Raw genomic sequence first — 22,752 nt, 5'->3', positions numbered from 1 at the left:
GTGCATTATTTGTGCAGTGTGCTAGTATGACAGCTAGAAAAAGGTATTATTTTAAATACGTTAAACTTAAGGTAAGTTTTCTATTATATAAATTTGTAAAAATGTTTCATTGCATGTTACATTATATTACGACTACAATATTATTTTCCACTTTTATTTGTAATGTAATCAAAAGTGATTACATTACAAATACAGTCATATCCTTAACTTGCGCGTTTTTATATGTACGTATTCCCGTCCCGCTTCACGCCTCACCACTAGTCGTATCTATCAGGTGCCGGCTGCATTCGGCAGTGTCGCACATGCTGTGAACAAGCACTGACGTGTTTCGCACGGTCTCCATTCGTACATGATTTTTATAGTCTACAAACCTTGCGATTGTTTAATGTTATGTTCTTGATAAAAATTTTATCACATAAAAAATAATAATTTCATCCAAAAGAAGCAAGTCTGATTCTTCTACAGCTAGCAAGAAAAGATAAACATTGATTTTGGAAACAAACTCAACATTATTAAGGATTTTGAAGGTGGAATGAAAATTTATGAGCTAGCAAAGAAGTTCGATCTACAGGAATCCACAATAAGAACAATCATAAAAGAAAGGTTCAAAGATTTTGGAGGACATAGATTCTAACGAGGAATGAATTGTAGCCACAAGACAAGGAATAAAAAAATCATTAGCTTGCTATGAAGAAATTTTGTGTGACAAGAATAAGACATTATGCTGGTAGACGAATCTATTAGATTTTATGAAACCATCGACATCAAAATAAATTTCTTTTTTTTATGTACGAAAAACTACAATTATGATTATATTTCTTAAAAAATATAGGTGTTTTTGTAAACTTTTGGTCCCAATTGTATGTTTGTATATATAAATTACATGCAAAATTATACCCAGAGTTACGCGAATTCGACTTGCGTGCTTTCTGTTAGTCGCACCTACCATGTAACTTCGGGGTTTTACTGTATATAATTTTCTTTTTCAGATGAACTAATGGCGTCAAGAAAACCCAGTGGTGCTGAATATAGGAAAAGAAGAAAACTGAGAAATGAAACAAATCAACATAGTGTAATAGTTGCAAAATTGGCTAGAAAAACCGAGTACTTCAAATACAAGCAGTTCACTCGAGACAATACCAGTTGAAGCTCAAGAAAAGATGACTGAATTTGAATCAAACACTACCATTGAAGATCAAGAAAAAGGAAGGGAAGTTGAAGAAGAAGAAATTAAAATATGAGAAAATTCGACAGAACAAGAAAAAGAGGTATTTAATTCTATTAATTTCATCGATCCTCCTTCATGGCCGCCTATTATGGATAAAATTAGATGTGTTCTAATTGAACATGGACCAGAACAAGGAGAAGACGCAGATTTTAGGGAATCTGCTTTAGAGGATGGCAGGAGATTTTTGAAGGAATGGTGTTTTTAAAAATGTTCCAATGGAGAGCAAGTCCATCGTAACTGGCTCATTTTTTCAAAAATATCTATGCCGATATTTTGTTTTCCATGTATCCTTTTTGGTAAAGGAGGTAAAATGGATTCTGCCATCTGCAATCAAAGCCGAGGATTTAAAGATTGGAGAAATCTAAATCGAATTTCCAATCATAAAAATTCTGCATTTCATTGCAACACGTATCTCCATTGGAAATGCTTTGAAAAGAAACTTAAAACTGGTGGTTTTATAGACGATTTGTTCTAAAAAGCAATACAGACAGAAAAGGGAAGATGGCGAAATATTTTACGTGTCATGTTGGATTTAATTTTATTTTGTGCGAAGAATAATTCACCTCTTAGAGATATGCAAGAAATTATTGGTAATCCGAATGTAGGAATTTTTCTAAACTTGATTGAATTAATAAGCCGATACAATATGACCATCGCAGAACATGTTGATAATCATAAGAAGGGGTCTGTTTCATACTTATCTAATAAGATTAAAGACAAATTTCTTTTACTCTTAGGGATCCATGTTCGAACTGAAATTCTTTCTAGAATTAAAGAATCGAAATACTTTTCCTTGATGTTCGATTGTACACCTGATGTATCGCATCACGAACAAATGTGCCAAATTATTCAATATGTAGTTATTAGGAACGATTCTATTACGATTGAAGAAAGCTTTATAGATTTTATAGCGATAAAAGAAAAAAACTGGTAGCGGTTTAGCCTATGAAATTGTCAATAAAGTAGGAAAAAAAAGACTCGATATTCTAAACATTAGAGGTCAAGGATATGACAATGGGGCAAACATGGTGGGTGTTTATAATGGAGTACAAGCCATAATTTTTCAAAAAAAATGAACAAGCTATGTACATTCCTTGTGCAGATCACAGCCTTAATTTGGTTTGTAAAAATGCTGCTTCTTCAAATGCTGAAGAAGCAGCATTTCACATTTTCCGGATCGTTCAGAGACTTTATACGTTTTTTGTGAATTCGACGGCTAGATGGGATAAACTAATGTCTGTATTAAAAACAACTTTAAAAGGTCATACAGACATGATGGGCCTCAAGTGCAAATGCCATCAAGGAATTGCACCAACAAATACCTCAAGTGTATAAGATATTAATTGATTTGAAAAATGAGCAATCATTGCAATGCACTGAAATCAAAAGCATATTGAAACAAATAAATTTTAAATTCTTATGTACATTATCTACATGGAATTTAATATTGAAAGAAGTTAATAAAAAAAACAAAGCTTTGCAATCAAAAACGATAACTATAATTAAAGCTTCACGTTTAATAGAAGAGTGAAAATTTGGCTTTGGAAATGGAATTGTCTACAGATTTTGAAAACAAATGAAGCCAAATTATTAAATTAGATGATCAATCTCAGCAATCAGTTCCTTATAATGATAAATATTTATTTACAGTAGAAATGAAGGGAGTAATAGATATTTCAATAACACAACTTAGATGGAGATATGAAAAACTATATGGGATTTCGTCTGACTTCGAATTTTTAACAGGTGAAATATTAAAGTCAATGGATACAGAAAATTAAAAAAAAAGCAGCTTGTGATTTATCCCTTAAATATCCAAACGATATAAATTCTATAGAATTATTATCAGAAATAATCAGTTTCAAAAATCAGGCAATGACGTTAATTTCAAACCTTAAAGCAGCTACAAGTTTAGATCTTTTAAAAACGATTCATGAATATAGTTTAGTTCAGTCCTATCCAAATTTAGAAGCTCCACTGAGAATAGTCCTAACACTACCTGTTAGTGTAGCTTCTGGTAAAAGAGGCTTCAGTCAACTAAAAATTATCAAAACATATTTAGGATTCACTTGCTCAGGAAAAATTGTCAAATATGGCAATTTTATCAATCGAACAGGAATTTACAAAACAAATTAATTTTGATAAAATAATTGATGAATTGGCTTCACGAAAAGCAAGAAAAGTAAAACTTTAAAAAAAGATTTTATATTGGGCATTTATTTATAGAGGGTGTCCCAAAATTCATGCAAGAAGTAATTTTGATAGAAAACACAAGTTTTTAATTAAAAATTGTAATTTCTTATTGATTCATAAAGTATACAGTATAGGGTTATGCATGGAATAGCATATCAAGTAAAAGGCCTCCACGGCTTTGCTGGCGCATACGCACTCTTTTGTTGAAATTTTCCATGACCGTTTTGCATAAATGTGGCTGAATTTCATTGATACAGCACTCAATTTCCTCCTTCAAGGCGTGGGTGGTCGTGGGCTTGTTGACATAAACCTTAGACTTAAAAAAACCCCAAAGGAAAAAGTCCATCGGCGTTAAGTCACATGATCCGGGCGGTCAATTCTGATCACCAAAACGGGAAATTACACGACCAGGAAATGACTCATACAGTAATTGAATTGTTTCTCGGGCTGTATGGCATGTGGCACCGTCTTGTTGAAACCACATGTCGTCCACATCCATATCTTGCAATTTAGGCACAAAAAACTGGATTATCATGTCGCGATAGCGAGCACCATTAACTGTTATTGCTTTACCAGCCGCATTTTCGAAGAAGAATGGACCGATGATGCCTCCAGTCCAAAATCCGCACCAAATAGTGACACGTTGTGGATGCATTTGTTTCTCAACAATCACTCGTGGATTTTCTGAACCCCAAATGCAACAATTTTGTCGATTAACGAAGTCATCAAGATGAAAATGAACCTCATCGCTGAAGATGATTTTGTTTGAAAAATAAGCATCCACTTGTTGTTGTTCCATAATCCATTCAACGAACTCTCTTCGCTGTGTGTGGTCATTTTTAAAAACCCTGAACTGTCAGCTGTCACGCTGTCTTTTTTTTCTCGTTGGCAACACTTTACCGCACAAATGGTGCTAAATTTAAATCTTGCGTGAATTTTGGGACACCCTGTATAAGTATTATTAATATTATTTTGTCTCTATTATTAAATTAAATTACTGAAAAATTTGTAATATTCTAATTCATCTCATGTGTAATACTTATTTTGTTTTTCTTTTGTTAAGGTTGGTGTGATTTTATTTTTAATGTGTGTAATTTTATGTTCTTACTACTATTGTACTATTACTGCGTTCTGTGACTTTTTTATTTAATAATTAACAAATTTATTTTGTTCTCAAAATCATTTATTTATTTAATACTTATTAGAAATAAAAAACTATATACACAGGGGCGAAAATTTATCCTCCTGCCTCAGGTGAAAATACCTCTAGGCCCAGCTCTGTAGCACAATTGAAAGAACAAAGAGATATTGTGCCCTTTAACTGGAAAAAACCAAATTTTCATTCTTGTCACAACAAGAGAAATCTTTATATATCAAATGAAAGCAAGTTATCTGAGCTACAGAGGTAGCAGCATTTTTTCTCCAGAAACTCAGGTTTTTCATACAGACAAATTGGCTGTGAATATATGCAGACAAAAAAAATACTATTGTTGTTGGGTAGCAGATACTGTTGTGTGTAGTTGGAGAATTAAGTAGCAGAGATAGCAAGTTGTGTATTCAGATGGTTAAATAGTAGGGAAAATGGGAGATATGTCAGAGTAGAGTGATGAGTCCTTGGAGGTGTCACATAATAATAATAAGTTCAGTTAACACAGCTGAGTCATGGAGTTTATCTGTTCTTTGTTAACATCTGAAACCTTTTAACTTCTCTCAAATTGGATCACTGTCATCAAAAAATACTGAATTAAAAGCTTTTAGTCATTTACTTAGTGGGCAGAACTTTAGATGCAAGTTCAACTTTCTCCTCTTCACTATGCCATTCTATATTCAAGTGCATTAATTTCTTCTGCGATTCACACAATTTCTTCATATCTTACTGCTACTAAAATTGTCAAATCCAATTTGTCTAACCAATGAGGCCATTTTTGGGGGCCACTAATGGACAGGTGATGTACAAAATGCACCCTTTCTCTGTCAAGTCAACTCCACCTTCCCCCATAGTGTGACCTGTTTCCTTTTATAAGGGCCTTTGCAAACTCAGTGAGCATTCCTACTGCAACAGGATATCTTCCTAGTTGGAGGAAATACCACTGAGATCCAGAAGGCAAGCAACCTTCATCAATGATGAAATACCACCACCTGGCTTGTTGGAGGCCTGAAGTGCCAAACGCCATGTTTTTGATCTCCAGATAGATATTCGAGTTTCTGTCCCTCTCTCCCCCACTCCACACCCACACTCTATGCAGTGTGAGTGATCACTGGAGAGGGAGTCCGAGTAGTGATATGCACTGTTGAGATCACATTATGGCATGGAGACCAGTTGCTCTCCATAGCAACATATCCAAGAATCTTTCTCCTTTCAGAATAGAGTGGGGACATGTACTTTCAGTATATGTCCCCACTCTATTCTATCTAACCATAAATGACATTAATCAATAATGAAAAGTATAAACATTAAGTGACAATGCAACTAAAAACAAATTTCCCTCAAACTCTCCCAACAAAAAAGACCATGCACAACATACAAAACATGCCAGATCCCCACCACCAAAGAGAAGGGGATTTGCTTTCATATACACTTTACCAACATCCATGGCATAAGGTGGCACACCCTGCACTGTTATGAGATGTGAAACTGCTTGCCAGAGAATGGCTAATTTAGAAGAATCCCCTGCTTTTGATCTCCTCTGGCTCAAAGTTTCCTTTCCCTAAATAATAACACTCACCAGCTGTATTTACTGGTCTCCAAATTCCAAAAAGCATTCAGCCATCTTCACTTGCTTCTCCATGAAGCTTGACCATATGAAATCTAGCTAGCCAAACAGTGAAGTCATCTTCCCTGTTTGGCTAGCTCTCCAACTAGCTCTCCTTTTCCAACACTCCTGACTAAGCCAAACAAGATGGAAGTTTTTGCTACAAGCAATGATCTGGTGCAAATCATACATCCTACCTATCCAAATTTCTAATAACCTTCTTCACTCTCCCCATCAATTAAAAAGAGATCAATACTTTTGATCTCTTTTTAATCAGTTATCCTTCCTGATACACTGCAGAAGCTCTCTTCTCTCAGTTATCAGATAACGATCTTGTGCAAGTCTCCTTTCTCACTGAAAATCATGGTGCAAATCATACATCCTACCTATCCAAATTTCTAATAACCTTCTTCACTCTCCCCATCAATTAAAAAGAGATCAATACTTTTGATCTCTTTTTAATCAGTTATCCTTCCTGATACACTGCAGAAGCTCTCTTCTCTCAGTTATCAGATAACGATCTTGTGCAAGTCTCCTTTCTCATTGAATGCACTTCCTCCAACTACTCCCACTCTCATGTCCTTTGACACTACAAAGACACCAAGTGGGATGACCTCTGGAATTTTTCCATTCCTTTCCATGGTCTGAATACCGTTTCTGTTCTTCTGACTCAAACACTTGCTCTTAGCATGTCATAGAAATTATCCTCACTGGCAATAAAAGCTTTCAATTTTCCATTCTACCCAAAATGGAAGAAAAAAACTCAGCTTACCACAGATGACTGGCATCAAGAACCCCAGCTTCGTACTCAGTCTATGCTGATTGTAGATGGTCAAGCTTCATGGAGAAGGAGATCCGAGTGGTTTTTGGAATTTGGAGACTAGTAAATAATACAGTGATGAGGATAATAATGATGATGAGGAGATCAAAAGCAAAAGATTCTAAATTAGCCAACCAATAAATGCAAAGCAGTCATCAGCAAATCTAAATCTGGCTTCATAAAGTACAACAGCCAAAAACCTGCACCCTATTCAAATGGAAGCTGTGCATCATTTGCTACAGCTGCAGAATGCAACTTCTTCTCACCTGCACTTCCACCTCTCATCCAGATGATACATCCATAGGAACAGCCTTTCCTATACTGTTTTCCCAAAATCAATACCGCCCCCAGCATATCAAGAAACAAATTAGCAGTTTCCCCCACACACACACACCTAACCACCTGCCTGCATATTGCACTGATATATTATAGGTTCTGTAACCTCTTGTGTCTAGGGTTGATAAAAAAAAAAGAAGAAGAAATACTATAGGCATTTACAGTACACTCCTTCCTCTATATCTAAGCTTTTTTCAATATTCTAGAACAGAGTCAGCAACCTTTACTGAGTGAATGAAGAGCCATTTTTTTTATCTAATTAAAAAAATAATAAATAAATAAAAGAATCTGAAGAGCAGCACCTCATCTGAAGCTGGGAGGAGGGGGGAAGAGGAAAAGTTTAAGAAGTGGAATAGAATGGGAAGGTGCTTTTTTAAAAAATATATTTTGAAATATTATTTATTAATACTGAAAATAACATCACAAAAAAAATAATAATAAGGTATGAATTAATGTGATATTTGATGCTGAACTTCTTTAGCATATCACTCAACATTAGATGAGTAAGCCACAATTTTCATCTGTAAACATGCTGAGAGACTCACCTTGTTCAAACAGTTTCTTGATTTAATTTTAATGTAGTTCATGTTTGAAAATATATGCTGGCAGAAATATGTTGAACCAAGAACTGGGAGAAGTGAAAAGGTACAGACTTCGTTGATACATGGAGCAGCTTACTTACCTGGCCAGATAAACTACTCATGTATCAAACACAATTTGGTCTCATTAAACCATATAAATATTGTTTTGTTCCTGTTTTAACTATTGTATACTCACCACCACCACAGTATGTATTCTCTGCTTACAATGCGTAGGTAAGCTAAACTGAGAAAGCTTTTGTTGGGGACATGGATATCGAAACTTATTTGTGCCTATGATCCACAGAAAGTTCTTCCAAGGAAGAAGTGGAGACATTTTTTGAGTCATTAGAAGGCAGCTGACAAAAAAAAAAAAAAAATGGAAAAAGTGGTCCTTGTTGGAGAACTAAACAGCAGAGCAGGAAATGAATCCCACCAAGCATATAAGAACATTTTGTAAAATTTGGAGAAAAGGGAAAAGCTAATAATGGTAAATATTTGCTGGATTTCTGCTCAGGACATGGACCAGTCATTACTAATACCATGTTCCAACATAAAGACCTGCACAAGATCATGTGGAGAGAAGACACATGAAATAAGATAGCCTCGTTGACTACATCACTGTTGATAGTGATATCAACATGCTGGTTCAAGATACAACAGTGTACAGAAGATGTGAAATTGGAAGTGACTGTTACTTAGTGCTAAGCAAGATAAAAATGGATATTAATATTACATTGAAAAGAACAGTATGTAAGCAACTTTTAAAAAGAATTAAAGTTGAGCAGCTCTCAAAAATAAACTGTAGACTCAACTATACAAACATTATTGAAAAAAATTTGAAGCAGTTTGAAAATAAAAACCAAACCTTGGAATCTCAGTGACAAACTGAAGAAACATTGATTGGTTGATTGAGCTAGGGAGGTATATGGTGAAGTTGTCTGCAAGGATAGAAAAATAAGAACACCATGGTGGATACAAGAAGTTAAAGGGGCAGTCCTGGAAAAGAAGAAAGCATACTGAAAGTTCCTAGCAAATAAGGTGGCAGATGCCCTAAAAGAATACAGAGAAAAATGAAAGAGAGCTAAGCTGTGTGTAAAAGTAGCTAAACAAAAGTCATGAGAAGACTTTGGTAAGAATATGGAATATAAATATCAGGAAGGTGGCAAAATGTTCTGGAGGCTATTGAAGAAGCTTAGAAATGAAGGAAAAAGTACTGTAAAAGGAAAAAAAGATAAAGGTTATGTGAAAACTGAAGATAAAGATATGCTAGATGTCTGGAGTAATTACTTTAAAAGACTGTTAAACAAACCAAGCAGTGACAGAACCATACAAGAAAACTTTCAAGAGGAATGCAAGAGGAGTAGATATCAATACTTGAGATAGAAAAAGCAGTCAAAAATTTGAAATGTGGAAAGGCAGCTGGAGAAGATGATATGTGAACAAAAATGTTTAATTATGAAGGTATAAAAATTCTGCAGTGGCTACATTGCATAATTCAGAAAGCCTGGTCTACTCCAATCATTAGTCGAAATCGCAATGATTGGAGTAGAGCTCTTATAGCACCTAAAAAAAAATAATAATAAGCCAACGCCTTTTTATTCCCGTATACGGGGAGTAGGCGAGGCCATTTAGCCCTATCTAACTTTTGGAGACTGAGTGGGCAGTTCAATCTCCACTGATACCAATCAGAGATAGATGGCCCAAGGCTATCACTAATTAAGCAGTACACAGTGAAGAGAGACGGTTCAAATGTGCCGCCATCTTGTGGTCCCTAACACAATATATTTAATGTCTGAAATAATGTGGGTTCTAGGGTCGATTTTCTTGAGTTTACAGGATGAAAAACCCGAGTTTCCGGGAGGAAAAACCCGCTTGCCTGTGCCAGAGATCGACGAACTCGGGAACCGGTCGAAAAAAGGCTTAGAAAAATTTCCTCTAGTCGCCGACTAGAATCGAAACTAAGTCTTCCTTCGTGCGGCCAAGCGCCGTGGTGTGCAAACGCCACATCCACTGAGCTACACATAGCACCTATCTATAAAAAAGGAAATAAAAATGAATGTGAGATTTACAGTGGAATTTCTTTATTAGGTGTTCCAGGTAAGATTTATGCAAGTATACTTGAAAAGAGGTTAAGAAAGATTGTGGAAGAGAAGCTTGAAGAACAAGATGGGGTCAGGCTAAATAGAGGCTGTCAAAATCAGATTTTATTTTTGAGACAAATAGTTGACAAATCGTAGGAATATGACAAGGATATGTACTTAAAGTTTTGTAGATCTGGAAAAGGCATACGACAATGTGCCCAGAAAATAGTTTTTCAAAATGCTACAAATATATGGGGTGAATGGAACATTCTACAGAGCAATACATAGTCTATATTTAAGTTGTGAGTAAGCAGTTAGAATTGAAGGAAATATAGGAAGATGGTTTGATATAAAATCAGGGGTAAGACAAGGATGCACATTATCTCCACTCTTATTCTTCATCTATATGGATCATATTATGAAATAAAGTAGCATCAAGCATGATATTAGAATTGAAGATGTCAAACTTAGCTCTTTGCTTTATGCAGATGATGTTGTACTCCTAAACACATCTAGTGCATCTCCAGGATTCACTAATTAAACTGAATAACACCTGTAAATCATGAAATCATGATGGCATGAAAATCAGCAATAAAAAGACCAAAACTATGAAAATAGACATGAGAACAGAAAACTTCAGCTGCATTCTGAATGGAGATCTTATATAACAGATAAAATATTTCAACTATTTAGGCACGGTTTTTAGTGAAGATGACAGGTTGAATCTGGAAATAGACTTCAGAATAACGAAAGCTGGTATGGTGAGTAACCAGCTGAATAATTTTATATGGAATAAGAGAGAAATTAACCAAAACACCAAACTAGCAGCATACAAGACAGTTTTCAAACCAATTTTAGATTATGGATCTGAGAGGTGGGTTAGAAATAAAGCACTTGATCAAAGATTAGAGACCACGGATATGGGGGTTGTGAGAAAAATTATGGGGATGAATTGATGGCATCAATGGTAGAATCATATTCAAACAAAGATATTAGAAAGAAACTTGGCATTATTAACATTCAAGAACGTGTCAGCAGAGTTAATCTAAGGTGGTATGGCCACTTAAATAGAATGGATGAAAAAAGGTTAGCAAAACAGATGTTTGATGCCAAGAAAGAAACCCAGAGAAAGAACAAGGTCTATGTAGATTGAATCAGTGACAAGTGCATTAGATGCATGAAATGTTAAATATTATAATATTGGAGTTCTAATAAGTAACAGATTGATTTGGAGAAAAATTGTTGATTGGAGATTAATAATAATGTCAACTTAAACTTAACCTAGTTCACAAACGAACCAGACTAAAAGTATACAATATATTAGCCTTTCCAGTCCTATTGTATGAAAGAAAAAAGACAAAGATTAATAACAGCTGAAATGAAGTTTATGAGAAAAACTGCCATGTATACTTTATTTGATCACAAAAGTAATGAAAAAATCATGAAAGAATTAAACCAAGAATCAGTAAATAGAAAAAATTCAAAAATATAAACATAAATGGATGGAACACGTTGAAAGAATAAAAACAGAAAGATTAATTTTGAAAGAAATAGGACATCCTCTTAAAAGATTCAACGACGACTTCTAAGGCCGGGCCACTCTAGGCCTAAATCCTTGATAATCATGATGATGATGAAAACTTAATCATGTAATGCTGTCAGAGTACCCTGAACACACTTAGGAGTACATATCTGGAAATTGATGAAGATGACAGACTAAACATATAGAATATAATTTATATTTTTAGTTCTTTTATCATATAATTACAGTTTGTTCTTACTGACAAGACAAAAGAGAAGCTTCCATTCAGAAATGTATGCTTTTCAACTTAGGGGTGGGAATACCATTGATTGGATTTTTTGAAAATGGTGATATGCCGTTAATGCAGTATGCATGCTTGGAGAGAGATTAAGAAAGTGTAAAGGAAAAATAAGAGATAAAAAAGTTTGGGTGTGTAAGAAGTGCAGCATACTTATGGATTATGAGATATCGTTGAATGAAAGCAGTAGCAGGCAAAAAAATCGAGCATTTAATGGAGTAAGCAGAGTTAATGGTATAGATGAGTGCTTGAGTGGCAATGGTATGATAGCAGGCAAGTGAGTTAGCGATGTAGATTGGTAAGACACCATGCATAGATGGTGGCGAGTCAGTGGCAGTATGAGAGCCAATAGTGAGTTAGTGGTGGTGAGTAGTAAGATAGTGAATGTGCAAGGTAGTGAAAATGAGATTTGCATAAATGCCACTGAAAAACTAATTCAAGATATGAAAGTAGAGTTGGCAAAGATGCGGCAAGAGATTAAACGTATGAGGAATGAACTGAGGAGAATTATGGATTTGCATGGGAATGTGAGGAATAACGGGACGAAAGATTTGAAAGAAATATCTAACGATGTGAGAGTGGCAATGTATGGAGATTTGATGATAAGAGGTGTGGTGAATGAAAAGGTGCACGAGTCTGTTTTCTGGGAGGTAGAATGAGCAGGGTTGTTGAAGCATTGGATAAGTGGAGTACAAGAGCAAAAGAGTTGGTAGTAGTAGTAATTGGCGCATGTGATCTGACTGGTAACAAGAAGAATGTAAGGAGGGATGTTAAGGAGAGTGAGTGGGAAGTAAGGTAGTCATTGTGTTGTCCAGGTATGATAATGAATTGAGAAGGCGAGTGAGGATTTTGAATGATATGCTAGCAGAGTTGTGTGAGGAGAAAGTTCATTTTGTGAATGCGTGGGATGAGTTTGAGGGGCAAATAGAGCTGTATAAAAGAGATGGACTGCATCTGTATGGATTTGGTGTGTTAGGTGGAGAAGCTGTTGCTGCAAGAGAGAATGATTGAAGTGAATGTGACCTGAGGAAGCAAGATGCAGAAGATTAAGGGAGTTAAATATGTGAATGGAGTGGAGGGAATAAGAGAAGGAACACAGAGTGAACAAGGACATGGGAGGAGGTCAGAGGGACACTGCGTGAAAGTGTAGATGATGGTTACAGCAGTAGATGTGTGAATGTGCAAGAAAGAATTATGACAGTCAAGAATGTGGGGGTCATATTTAGGTCTGGGAAGGGGTGTAGTATCAGTGATGATAGACAGGAATGGATAGGGGATAGTATAGAGGAGTCATGTCTGAGAAGTGGGGTAAGTGAAACTTGTTATAGAAACAGAAATGAGTCAATCCCTCCCCCTTGTAAATGATGAAGCCTCCATAGCACAATTGGAAGAATGATGGTACGTTGCACCCTTCAATTGGAAAAGGCCTAAGTTCGATTCTTGTCGTGACGAGAAGAATCTTAAGAATTGTTATGAGGGTTTTTTTAATTGAAGGTGAGTTAGCTGATCTCATATGGGGATAGCAGGGTTTTTTCTCCCAGAAACTCAGGTTTTCATCCCGCATACAGACAAATAGGATTTAGGACACGCAGTTTACAGGCAAAAAAAATTCTAGTGGTGGCGATAAGCAGCAGATGGCATTGGCGTAGATGATGGAGATGGAGAGTTGTAGAGTAGGTGCCTGCCCTCGATGCGTCTTTGGACTCCAAGCGAACATTGTGTAATAATAATAATAATAAATTATAATCTGAAATATCTGCAGTTTGAATAGGTGGTTAAGGTGGTTAACTGCCCCTACAAAAAAAAGTTGAACATCCCTAAATAACACATCTGCATTTTTTTTTTAAAAAATTCAAATCATTCTTTCTTTCCAAGAGAACTGCATCAGAGGATTTATAATCTTCGATAATAAAACTGAAGCTGTGATTATTATAAATTAAGCAATTATTTTGACATAAATACTTCAGCCTGTAAAAGAAATATCAGTATTTTTGTTCAGGATGTCTACAGATCAATCAAATAGATGAAAATGAAACAAGACATTGTTGATGTATACTGCATGGAGCTGTTCAGTGCGACTTCTGGAGTGTTCTTTCTTTTACTTTCTCAACAGCAGTGAGAATAATTAAGCCTTCAGCCTTTATCTCGGGCAGAGGGGGTTATCTAGTATTTCTATGACAGCTTATTTCAGAAATATAACATGAAATGCTATATTTTCAGCAAACAGCTGAACAACTGATGGAGAAAAAGGTGGCTGAAATAGTCAGATTGCAAAGAAATAGTCTGGTTTTAGAGGTACCTACTTCAACATACACACATAACATTATTCCAAACCAGTAGAAAATTAGACAAAGAGTAGTTTATTTATAATTCAGTTCCTGGAGTAGAGAGAGAGAGGATGCAATTGGACATCATCTAAATGAGAACAAATTTTGCGATCTGTAGTTTCATGTATTTTCCCAATATTCTATCTACGGTGTTAAGCACTGGACTGGCATCCTACAAAAATCATGTACTGCAATTTTAAGTTACTGTGAAAGCAAATGAGTATCTGCTAAAATATTATTGGATATAAATTTGATTTTAAAATAGTCTTACAATCAGAAAGTGAGTAATACAATTTAACATCATTTGTTGTTTCATAAAAACAAAACTCAGTTTATGAAAATGGAACATAATGATCCATAGAATGGTATATTGCATGGAGGAAAAAAGAAAGTTCATATTTATTTCAACAGATATTACTTGAAAATATTGTTATTTATAAATATTTAATAAAGAATTTCAAGACAACCATTTGAAAATAGTACGAAAATTATTTCTGCAATGTTGTCAAAATAAATTATATGAATACGAACAAATTATATATTATCTTGCTTAAATATAAATTATCTCTAGTGATGATTTGAAAAATAAACAGCAAATTTACCATTACTAAATAAATTCACTGCTAAGACTCTTGTCATGTTTCAGAATAGATTATTTATTTTTGCACATGTGAAGTTCATTTTTATCTTTGGGAACAGATATAAATAAACTGTGCAGCAAAAAAGTTAAAATATTGGAAAACAATGAAGGAAATCACAAGTAAAACAGTATACTTTAAGGTAAGTGACAAAGACCAGACATTATAGTTAATCTGCTAATGGCTCTACAATCATTGTGAAGGGATTAATAACAGAGAAGAGTAATTACTTGAAAAGGCAGAGGCAGCTCATATATTTTGATCCTTGAAAAATCCTAAGATAGTCTCATTATTTCATCCACTTTGGCTAGTGGAGAGGTTAAACAAATGCTGAATACAATTTGGTCAGTTAAGTTTTAGACTATCAGCACTTTTTTTTTTTGCCATGATATTATTATACCAGATCATAGAGGTCAAATTCATGTATTTTATAAAGCACCTCTTCTGGGTTGTTACAAAGTTCACATTTAGAAATGTTCATACAATTTAGTAAATGCAGTGGTGATGCTTCCTTGATATTACATTGCAGATGGGGAAGACAATTTTGTTTGTTCAATATACAAGCAGATTCCTAAAAGGCATATCATACACAAACACATGCACAAAGGGGGAAAGGAAGAAATAGGTGGACACTTGGTCAGAAGCTCTAGCTCAGAATGGATATCAGGATTTCTTGAAGGCTATATGGAGGTCTCTTCACAGTTATCTAGCTCTGAACATTTTTTATCCGATAAACACATACCAATGAAATTAATTTTATCATTTCACTTATGCATATGTCAATAAAATGTAATTAGTATATGTGCCAGCATATAAGATCACCCCAAAATTTCTTTTTAAAATGTTTATTTTGTGCCATATTCACTATATAAGACAACCACAAATTTCACACTTATTACTGACAGCTTCTTACATATTATTTTTACACATTTTATTGCTATGCCTATATTACATTATTTAATATATGATGAGTCTTTGGACTCCCTGGAGGATCCACGTAATAATAATAGGCATAGCAATCACCTCAGGCATTTTCTTTACTATAATTTATGAACAATGTTTTCCCATACAAGATTGTACAATTGTTTGTTGCATTTATACAAGTCTTCAGTTTCAAATATTGTAATTCATATGATCACCAGTAAGATTTCATTACGATTGAAATGAAAAAACTACATGCTTGCTCTATTGAATACATTTATTAACTACAAATATTATAAACAAAATATATTAGTATCCTATTTTTTCAGTAAATTATCATGCCAGAAGCTTATTAGAATGCAGTATATGTGTATGACATAATACAGCCACATAGCACATTACTGCAAGAGTTAGACAATTGCATGAATTCAAAGGTTCAGATTTCCAGATTCTTAGCCCAGAGTATAAGACAACTCCTAGTTTCTGGGATTGTTTTTTTAAATTTCAAATATCATCTTATACGCTGACATATATACAGTACTTTCGTTAGCCTCCATGTGTCAATGAAAGCAAGCCATAACTAATTCTTTCAAAAGAAAACCTCAAAAGATAAATTAACAAAGAACAATTATCCAAGTATGCTAAAAGAAGAAAAAAAAAAAAAAGTTGGAATTTAAGGATTTTTTAATAATATATACTAAGAATATTCATGTCCACAAGATGATACTGAATGGCAATACCTAAAGTCATCTATAGTAATTTACATATATCCAAACTCCAAAACAACCCTTCCCTGCATGTCAACAAAGTACTGGTACAGAACTAGGTAACTTACTTCAATTATCTGAATGGCAAAGTGCCTTCCTGGTGTAGTCAGATAAATGATAAATTACTGTGAGACTTTTTACCTGCACATTATATTTTTTATTTTGTAATGCATATTTTCTTAAATTAGTAAACTTATTTTATTTTTATAAAATTGAATGTTTTATATGACATGTGTCAAATATTGATATGCTAATGGGTAATCCACATTATTCATATATTCACTCAAATCAATGCCATTTGATGGCTATGAGGGCACTAGAATTTTCCATTATGAAATCCATAATTTTTAATAAAATATAAATTAATAATTACAAAGAATAGGTAGCTTTTATGAACGATTGTAATCTTTGTAGGGTAGCAGCAAAAGTGCATACAAAATTGTCTACATTTTTGTAGGCACTTAGGTCACAATATCAATCACTGCAAAATATTATGCAAATTATGAGGAATTTCAGAAGCTTTTATTCTTCCCACCTTCAAAATACAAAGGTTTTAAAGAAGTGGTTGCACACCTTCGCAAGTACCTCCTGGTAGATCCCAGAAGGTGCTTATCATTCTTTCAACATAGACATGTTGAAAGAATGTTTTCTAATAAATTAACCACATTACTATGGTCAAGAAAATATACATATTAGTCTGAAAACGAAGTCTAACATAGTATGCTCTGTGAGTGTGTAATGTTTTTGGTTTAATCAAAAGAGGGGGTGCGAATGTCCATAGGAGGAGTTTTAACAAACAGTGTTTTATTTATTTTCACAATCTTCCTTGAAACCCCTAGCTATTTGGAACCAATAATACAGATTTTACCAACCATTTGCATTTCCTAGTTTAATTCACATGAGTAAAAATGTTAATGCCATGTTATAAATTTAAAATTAAATTTACAATTTAAACTGAGCCACCTATAGTTTGAAAAGCACATCTACCAGCACAGAATGATATTATGGAACAATCATATATATATATATATATATATATATATATATATATATATATCTCAAAATGTTTTGTATTTATGTACCATAAACTAAGGGATAATATGAAAATTCTCAAACCATAATATACTCTCTGGATAATCAATATAAATTTAGTTAGATGTTACTATCATAGTGCTAACACAATATGTAAATAAGAAAAAAAAAGCATGAAAACATACCTTCCTCTGACAATATTTTCTTTGAAAAGATCTTTCACAATCAGTGCTATATTTGAGACATTCACTTTGTTTATTAAACCATTAATGCCTTTTTTTAAAGATTCCCAAGCAATTCGTTGATATTCTACACTAAAAAAAGAGAGATAAATGCATTTTAATTTGTTAAGTAGATCACAGTATAAAATGAATACTTAAAAGAGTGTGAATGTGTGTCAAATCTTACAACACTATCCAAGCTGGTTAAGTTGAAAGCATATTGATACTTACCTTTGGCAAAAGAAATTTGTATATTTCTGGCACATGAAAATATTCTGATTAGTTACAGTATCTGATTGTGAGATTTTTTTTTTTGATTACTATAATTTTTTTAATCTAAACATTGTCACAATTATATTTCAGAACAAAGATATATAATACTTATTGTCTGAAAGTGAAATCAAACTGCATTTTTATTTATGATTTGGAAGTATAAATAGTTGTACACCATCCCCAATAATTAAGTGGCTAGGATCGGCTAGCCCCTCCTAAAGGTCTTCTCCCTTATATACAATATCTGTAAATAAATTTACAAAATGTTATATTTATCATGCAATATAATTACAGGCTAAGTAAGAATGAGCACAATTTGACTTAATAATACAAAATTCATTAAGCTGTATATTGTGGTAAAAGCCTCTTGTAAAATGCAGAATTGCCTTCATGAATAGCTGTTGTATGCTATAAATGATAACAGAAATGGAAAATTTGCAATCAGGAATTTAAACTTGTTTTCTAAAGATTGCACTGCATAAATAGTGCATGTGATTGTGAAAGAAACTAAGTTAACCTAAAAAAAAGTTTTTGTGGAAAAAAACTGAATACAGTCATACCCCGACTTACACGAATCCGGAGTTACGTGGTTTCTTATATGTATGTATTCCCGTCCCAATTCACGCCTCGCCATTAGTCGTATCTTTCAAGTGCCGGCCGCATTCGCCAGTGTCGCACATGCTGTGAACAAGCACTGACATGTTTCATGCGGTCTCCATTCATACACATGTTTATAGTCTACAAATCTTGCAGATTGTTTAATGTTGTTCTTAATAAAAATTTTATCACATAAAAAATAATAATGTCGTCCAAAGGAAGCAAGTCCGATTCTTCTACAGCTAGCAAGAAAAGAAAAGCATTGACTTTGGAAACAAAACTCAACATTATTAAGGATTTTGAAGGTGGAATGAAAATTTGTGAGCTAGTAAAGAAGTTCGATCTACAAGAATTCACAGTAAGAACAATCATAAAAGAAAGGTTTACAGATTTTGGAGGACATAGATTCTAATGAGGAATGAATTGTAGCCACAAGGTAAGGAATAAAAAAATCATTAGCTTGCTATGAAGAAATTTTGTGTGACAAGAAAAAGACATTATGCCGTTCAGACGAAGCTATCATTTTTTATGAAACCATTGACATCGAAATAACTTTCTTTGTTTTTATGTATGAAAAACTATAATTATGATTATATTTCTTAAAAAATATAGGTGTTTTTGTAAACCTTTGGTCCCAATTAACTAATATTTTGTATGTTTGTATATACAAATTACATGCAAAATTATACCCCGAGTTAAGCAAATTCGACTTGCGCGCTTTTTGTTGGTCCCACCTACCGCGTAACTTCGGGGTATGACTGTATATTGATGAAATTATCAAGATCCCAGTTAATCATTTAACATGAAACATTTAACATAAACACCTAATATCAAACTGATAAATGGAATAAAATAATAAAAACTAAAAATGAAATTTTAAATTTCTTGAACCAAGTAAGATGACTGTGAAATGAAATAACAGAAATATGAAATAAAATAAAATAAAAACTTTAAAAAGGTTTGCTACAAAGTGGGGGAAAATGAGCTAAAATTTTTTCTAACCTTCAGTAATAATGAACAAGCTGTGATTGAAGATGGGAAGAAGAATCACCCATTATTGAACAAGTTATTCACATGAAGGCCAATTAGTATTTCGCCAAAAGGCTACAGCCATAACAGAAAGAAGAACAGATATAAAGTGGCAGAAAGAATTTGATCAACTGAATACATGAATGGTCAGCAAAGGGATTAAATCTCCTATTCCAATTTACACATTTAGGAGAATATCATGTCACCACCAAGAAACTTAGGATGATAGAAATATAAACGTAATTAATGTTAGGAAGGTAAGTTAATACTATCTGCAGGCGAATGGTCGGCAAAGGGATTAAATCTCCTATTCCAATTTACGCGTTTAGGACAGTGTTGCCAATTTAGCTCTTTTGGAGCTAGATCTAGCTCTTTTTTTCCTTCCCTAGCTCCAAAAATTTTAATCTAGCACCTAGCTCCTTCAGAACTAGTTCTTTTTAGTTGTTTTTATAACTTAGAAATTGTTTTAAAAGTTTTCCAGATGTTCGCATTTGATAAAGAATTGTATTGTACGTTTGGTGCGAGCATCGTACACGTTTCAAACGCATGATGACATCAGTCAGTCATGTGGTCCAACAGTCTGCCATTTAGTCTTAAAGTTGATAGCACCGCTACAAGTTAGTCTTTGCAAAGTGTTCTGGTTGGTAGTTATGACAGCGAGTGGGAAGTTTTCAAAGACTGATCATAATTTGTTGCAGTAAAGAGTTGTATACCCTTCTTCAAAAATGAGCAAAGAGAAAAATAAAGCTTACAAGCAAAAATTTAGGAGGGATTGGTTGCGAATGGGAATGTTGAATAAGTTCTTGGTGACGCTACAAAAGGTCCCTGTAAGTTTTGCAGATGTGATATAGCTGCTAAATTTTGTCAGCTTGTAAAGCATAGTGAAACTAAGAAACATCTTGCTGCAGTTCCATATAAGGCTGTTCTTATTACAAATATGCTTGTGAAAAAGCCTGATGAGACTGCGAACTTTGAAGGTAGGTTAGCAATATTTTTTTGTTGTCACTCATCATTCAACAATTGCGATCATCTAGTAGATCTTTGCAAAAATATCATCCCGGATAGTCAAATTATGCCAAAGGTAAAAATGTACCGAACTAAGTGCTCAGCAATTGTAAAGAATATTCTAAGTGAGCATTTTGAATAAGATCTAATTGCGGGCATTGGAGATGAAAATTTCAGCTTGCTAATAGACAAATCGAATGATATCACAGTGAATAAGATTTTAGGAATGGCCATCATTTATTATAGCAAGAAATTCAACAAAATTATACATACATTTCTGAGCATGGTGGTTCTAGAAAAGTGTGACGCTAATGTTATTGTGGCTGCACTGAAAAAAGAGCTTTTTGACCAAGAAACTGGACATTAAAAATCTCATTGCAACTGGTACAGACAAGGCCAGTGTTATGGTTGGTGTCAATAATGGCATTTATGAACAACTGAAGGCATATATTCCCTCCTTAATTTTAATTAGATATGTATGCCATTCATTACGACTGGCAATGTCTCACACTTGTGCAGAATCTCTCCCAAGAAAATTGGAAATTTTAGTTGCTGAAATGTATAAGTGGTTTTCACATTCTTCTTCAAGACAAGCAGCATACAAAGAGCTGTATCAAACTATCAACGAAAATGATGCTCCTGTGAATATTGTAAGCAATTGTGCAACAAGGTGGCTTTCCATTGAACCTGCAGTAGACAGAATTCTCAGCCAGTGGTTGGAATTAAAAACTCACTTCGAAGTCGTGAGTGTAACTGAGAAATGTTACAAAGCTCAAATTTTATGGAAGATGTACAAAGATGAAAGGAATATGTTGTACCTTTTATTTTTGCATTCTGTTCTAGTGCAAGTTAACAAAATTTTTGAATCCAACAGTGCAGATAAGATGAGATTATTTGAAGACCTTTCTCGTTTGATTCGATCTATTGAAAATATGTTAGTGCTACCATCATTCACAGTCGACCCTCTAGAGTCAGAGATTGATGACTATTTGGATCCCAATTCAAATCTTAGTTACAGATTTGAAAGAAAAATTTCAGAGTTGATAATACAAAAGAAAATAACCCAAAATGATGAGCGCAATCTTAGAAGTAGGGCAAGCCAGTTTCTTCTTGGTCTCTTCAAACAGCTTAAGCAAAGGTTGCCTGAAAACTTGAATTTTAAGAATGATGTCTTCTTTTTCTGTTGACAATACCCTAAAACATATAAAAGAACCTGTTACTCCCATCTTAGAAATAATGCTGAAAACAGAAAAAGATGCTGCTGAATACCAGTACAATACTATCTACTTAAATAAATGGACCAATATAGAAAACACTGATCTATTCTGTAGCCAAGGAAAAGTAGTTGTTCCAATTCAAGTTTGGGCAAAGTAGTAAAGCTCCAACACTATCCTTGAACAAGCATTTGAAATTGAAGAGGCAGCACTGAAATAGACATGACCAGAAGACTGTGGTCAGTGTCAATTCCATGCAGTTTAAAATCAGATTTCTCAGGATTCTTATAGGCGATAAGAGACTGGTATTCTTGCACTCTTTTTTCTGCAGGCACTCTACCCTGTCTGTCCAGAATAAAGGAGAAAGCAATCACAGAGAATTTGGTAAAAAGAGAAAGTTTATTTCTGAGGAAGAGCCTGAAAGAGGAGGGGGATGAGGTAGAGACAGACACACAGAGAGAGAGAGAGAGAGGGAGGGATTTTTTTTATAAAAAAAAAAAAGAGAGTATAAGGTTGTATTTTTGTGAGAATTTTTCAGATTGGTTCAGAAATATAAAGGGGAAATCGTCATACTGGTTCTAGTTGTTATGAGCAGGCTTGCAGGAGTCAAAACTCTGCTCTATTTCTTGGCTGATATACTGAATGTTGTAAAGTTCTAGGTTTGAGATCAAGTGGATTGGAGCAGACAAACATGAGCTCTTGATTTAGTAAAATTATGATGCCATGCCTATTTTCTGAGATGGGTGATGCATAGAAACTTGATATATGTAGCAGATAGTGAAGGTCAGTTTGCTATACATGTGACAGAACCACATATCAGAAAGCCGACCATAACTTCACTAACAGCCAAATCAACAATCCGGTTACTTAACGAAGTTACCAGTTGGGATGAAGATACTATTCAAAAAACTAAAGA

The 22,752-nt window shown here is 34.1% G+C and overlaps 1 protein-coding gene across 1 annotated transcript in view; it reads right to left on the bottom strand.

Annotated features, from left to right (window-relative positions):
* The window catches only part of ncm (pre-mRNA-splicing factor nucampholin), a 306,231-nt gene that overhangs the window by 216,216 nt on the left and 67,263 nt on the right, over nt 1–22,752 (bottom strand). Inside the window, exon 4 of the mRNA XM_090408753.1 lies at nt 17,683–17,811. Within this exon, the coding sequence (XP_090264879.1) occupies nt 17,683–17,811 (129 nt within the window). The remainder of the gene's footprint in view (nt 1–17,682; nt 17,812–22,752) is intronic.

The sequence above is a fragment of the Typopeltis vanoorti genome, chromosome 2 (assembly GCF_054136105.1).
Source record: "Typopeltis vanoorti isolate ZY-2024b chromosome 2, IOZ_Tvanoo_1.0, whole genome shotgun sequence".
Taxonomy (NCBI): Eukaryota; Metazoa; Arthropoda; class Arachnida; order Uropygi; family Thelyphonidae; genus Typopeltis; species Typopeltis vanoorti.
This window is presented reverse-complemented; position numbering and strand designations above follow the sequence as displayed.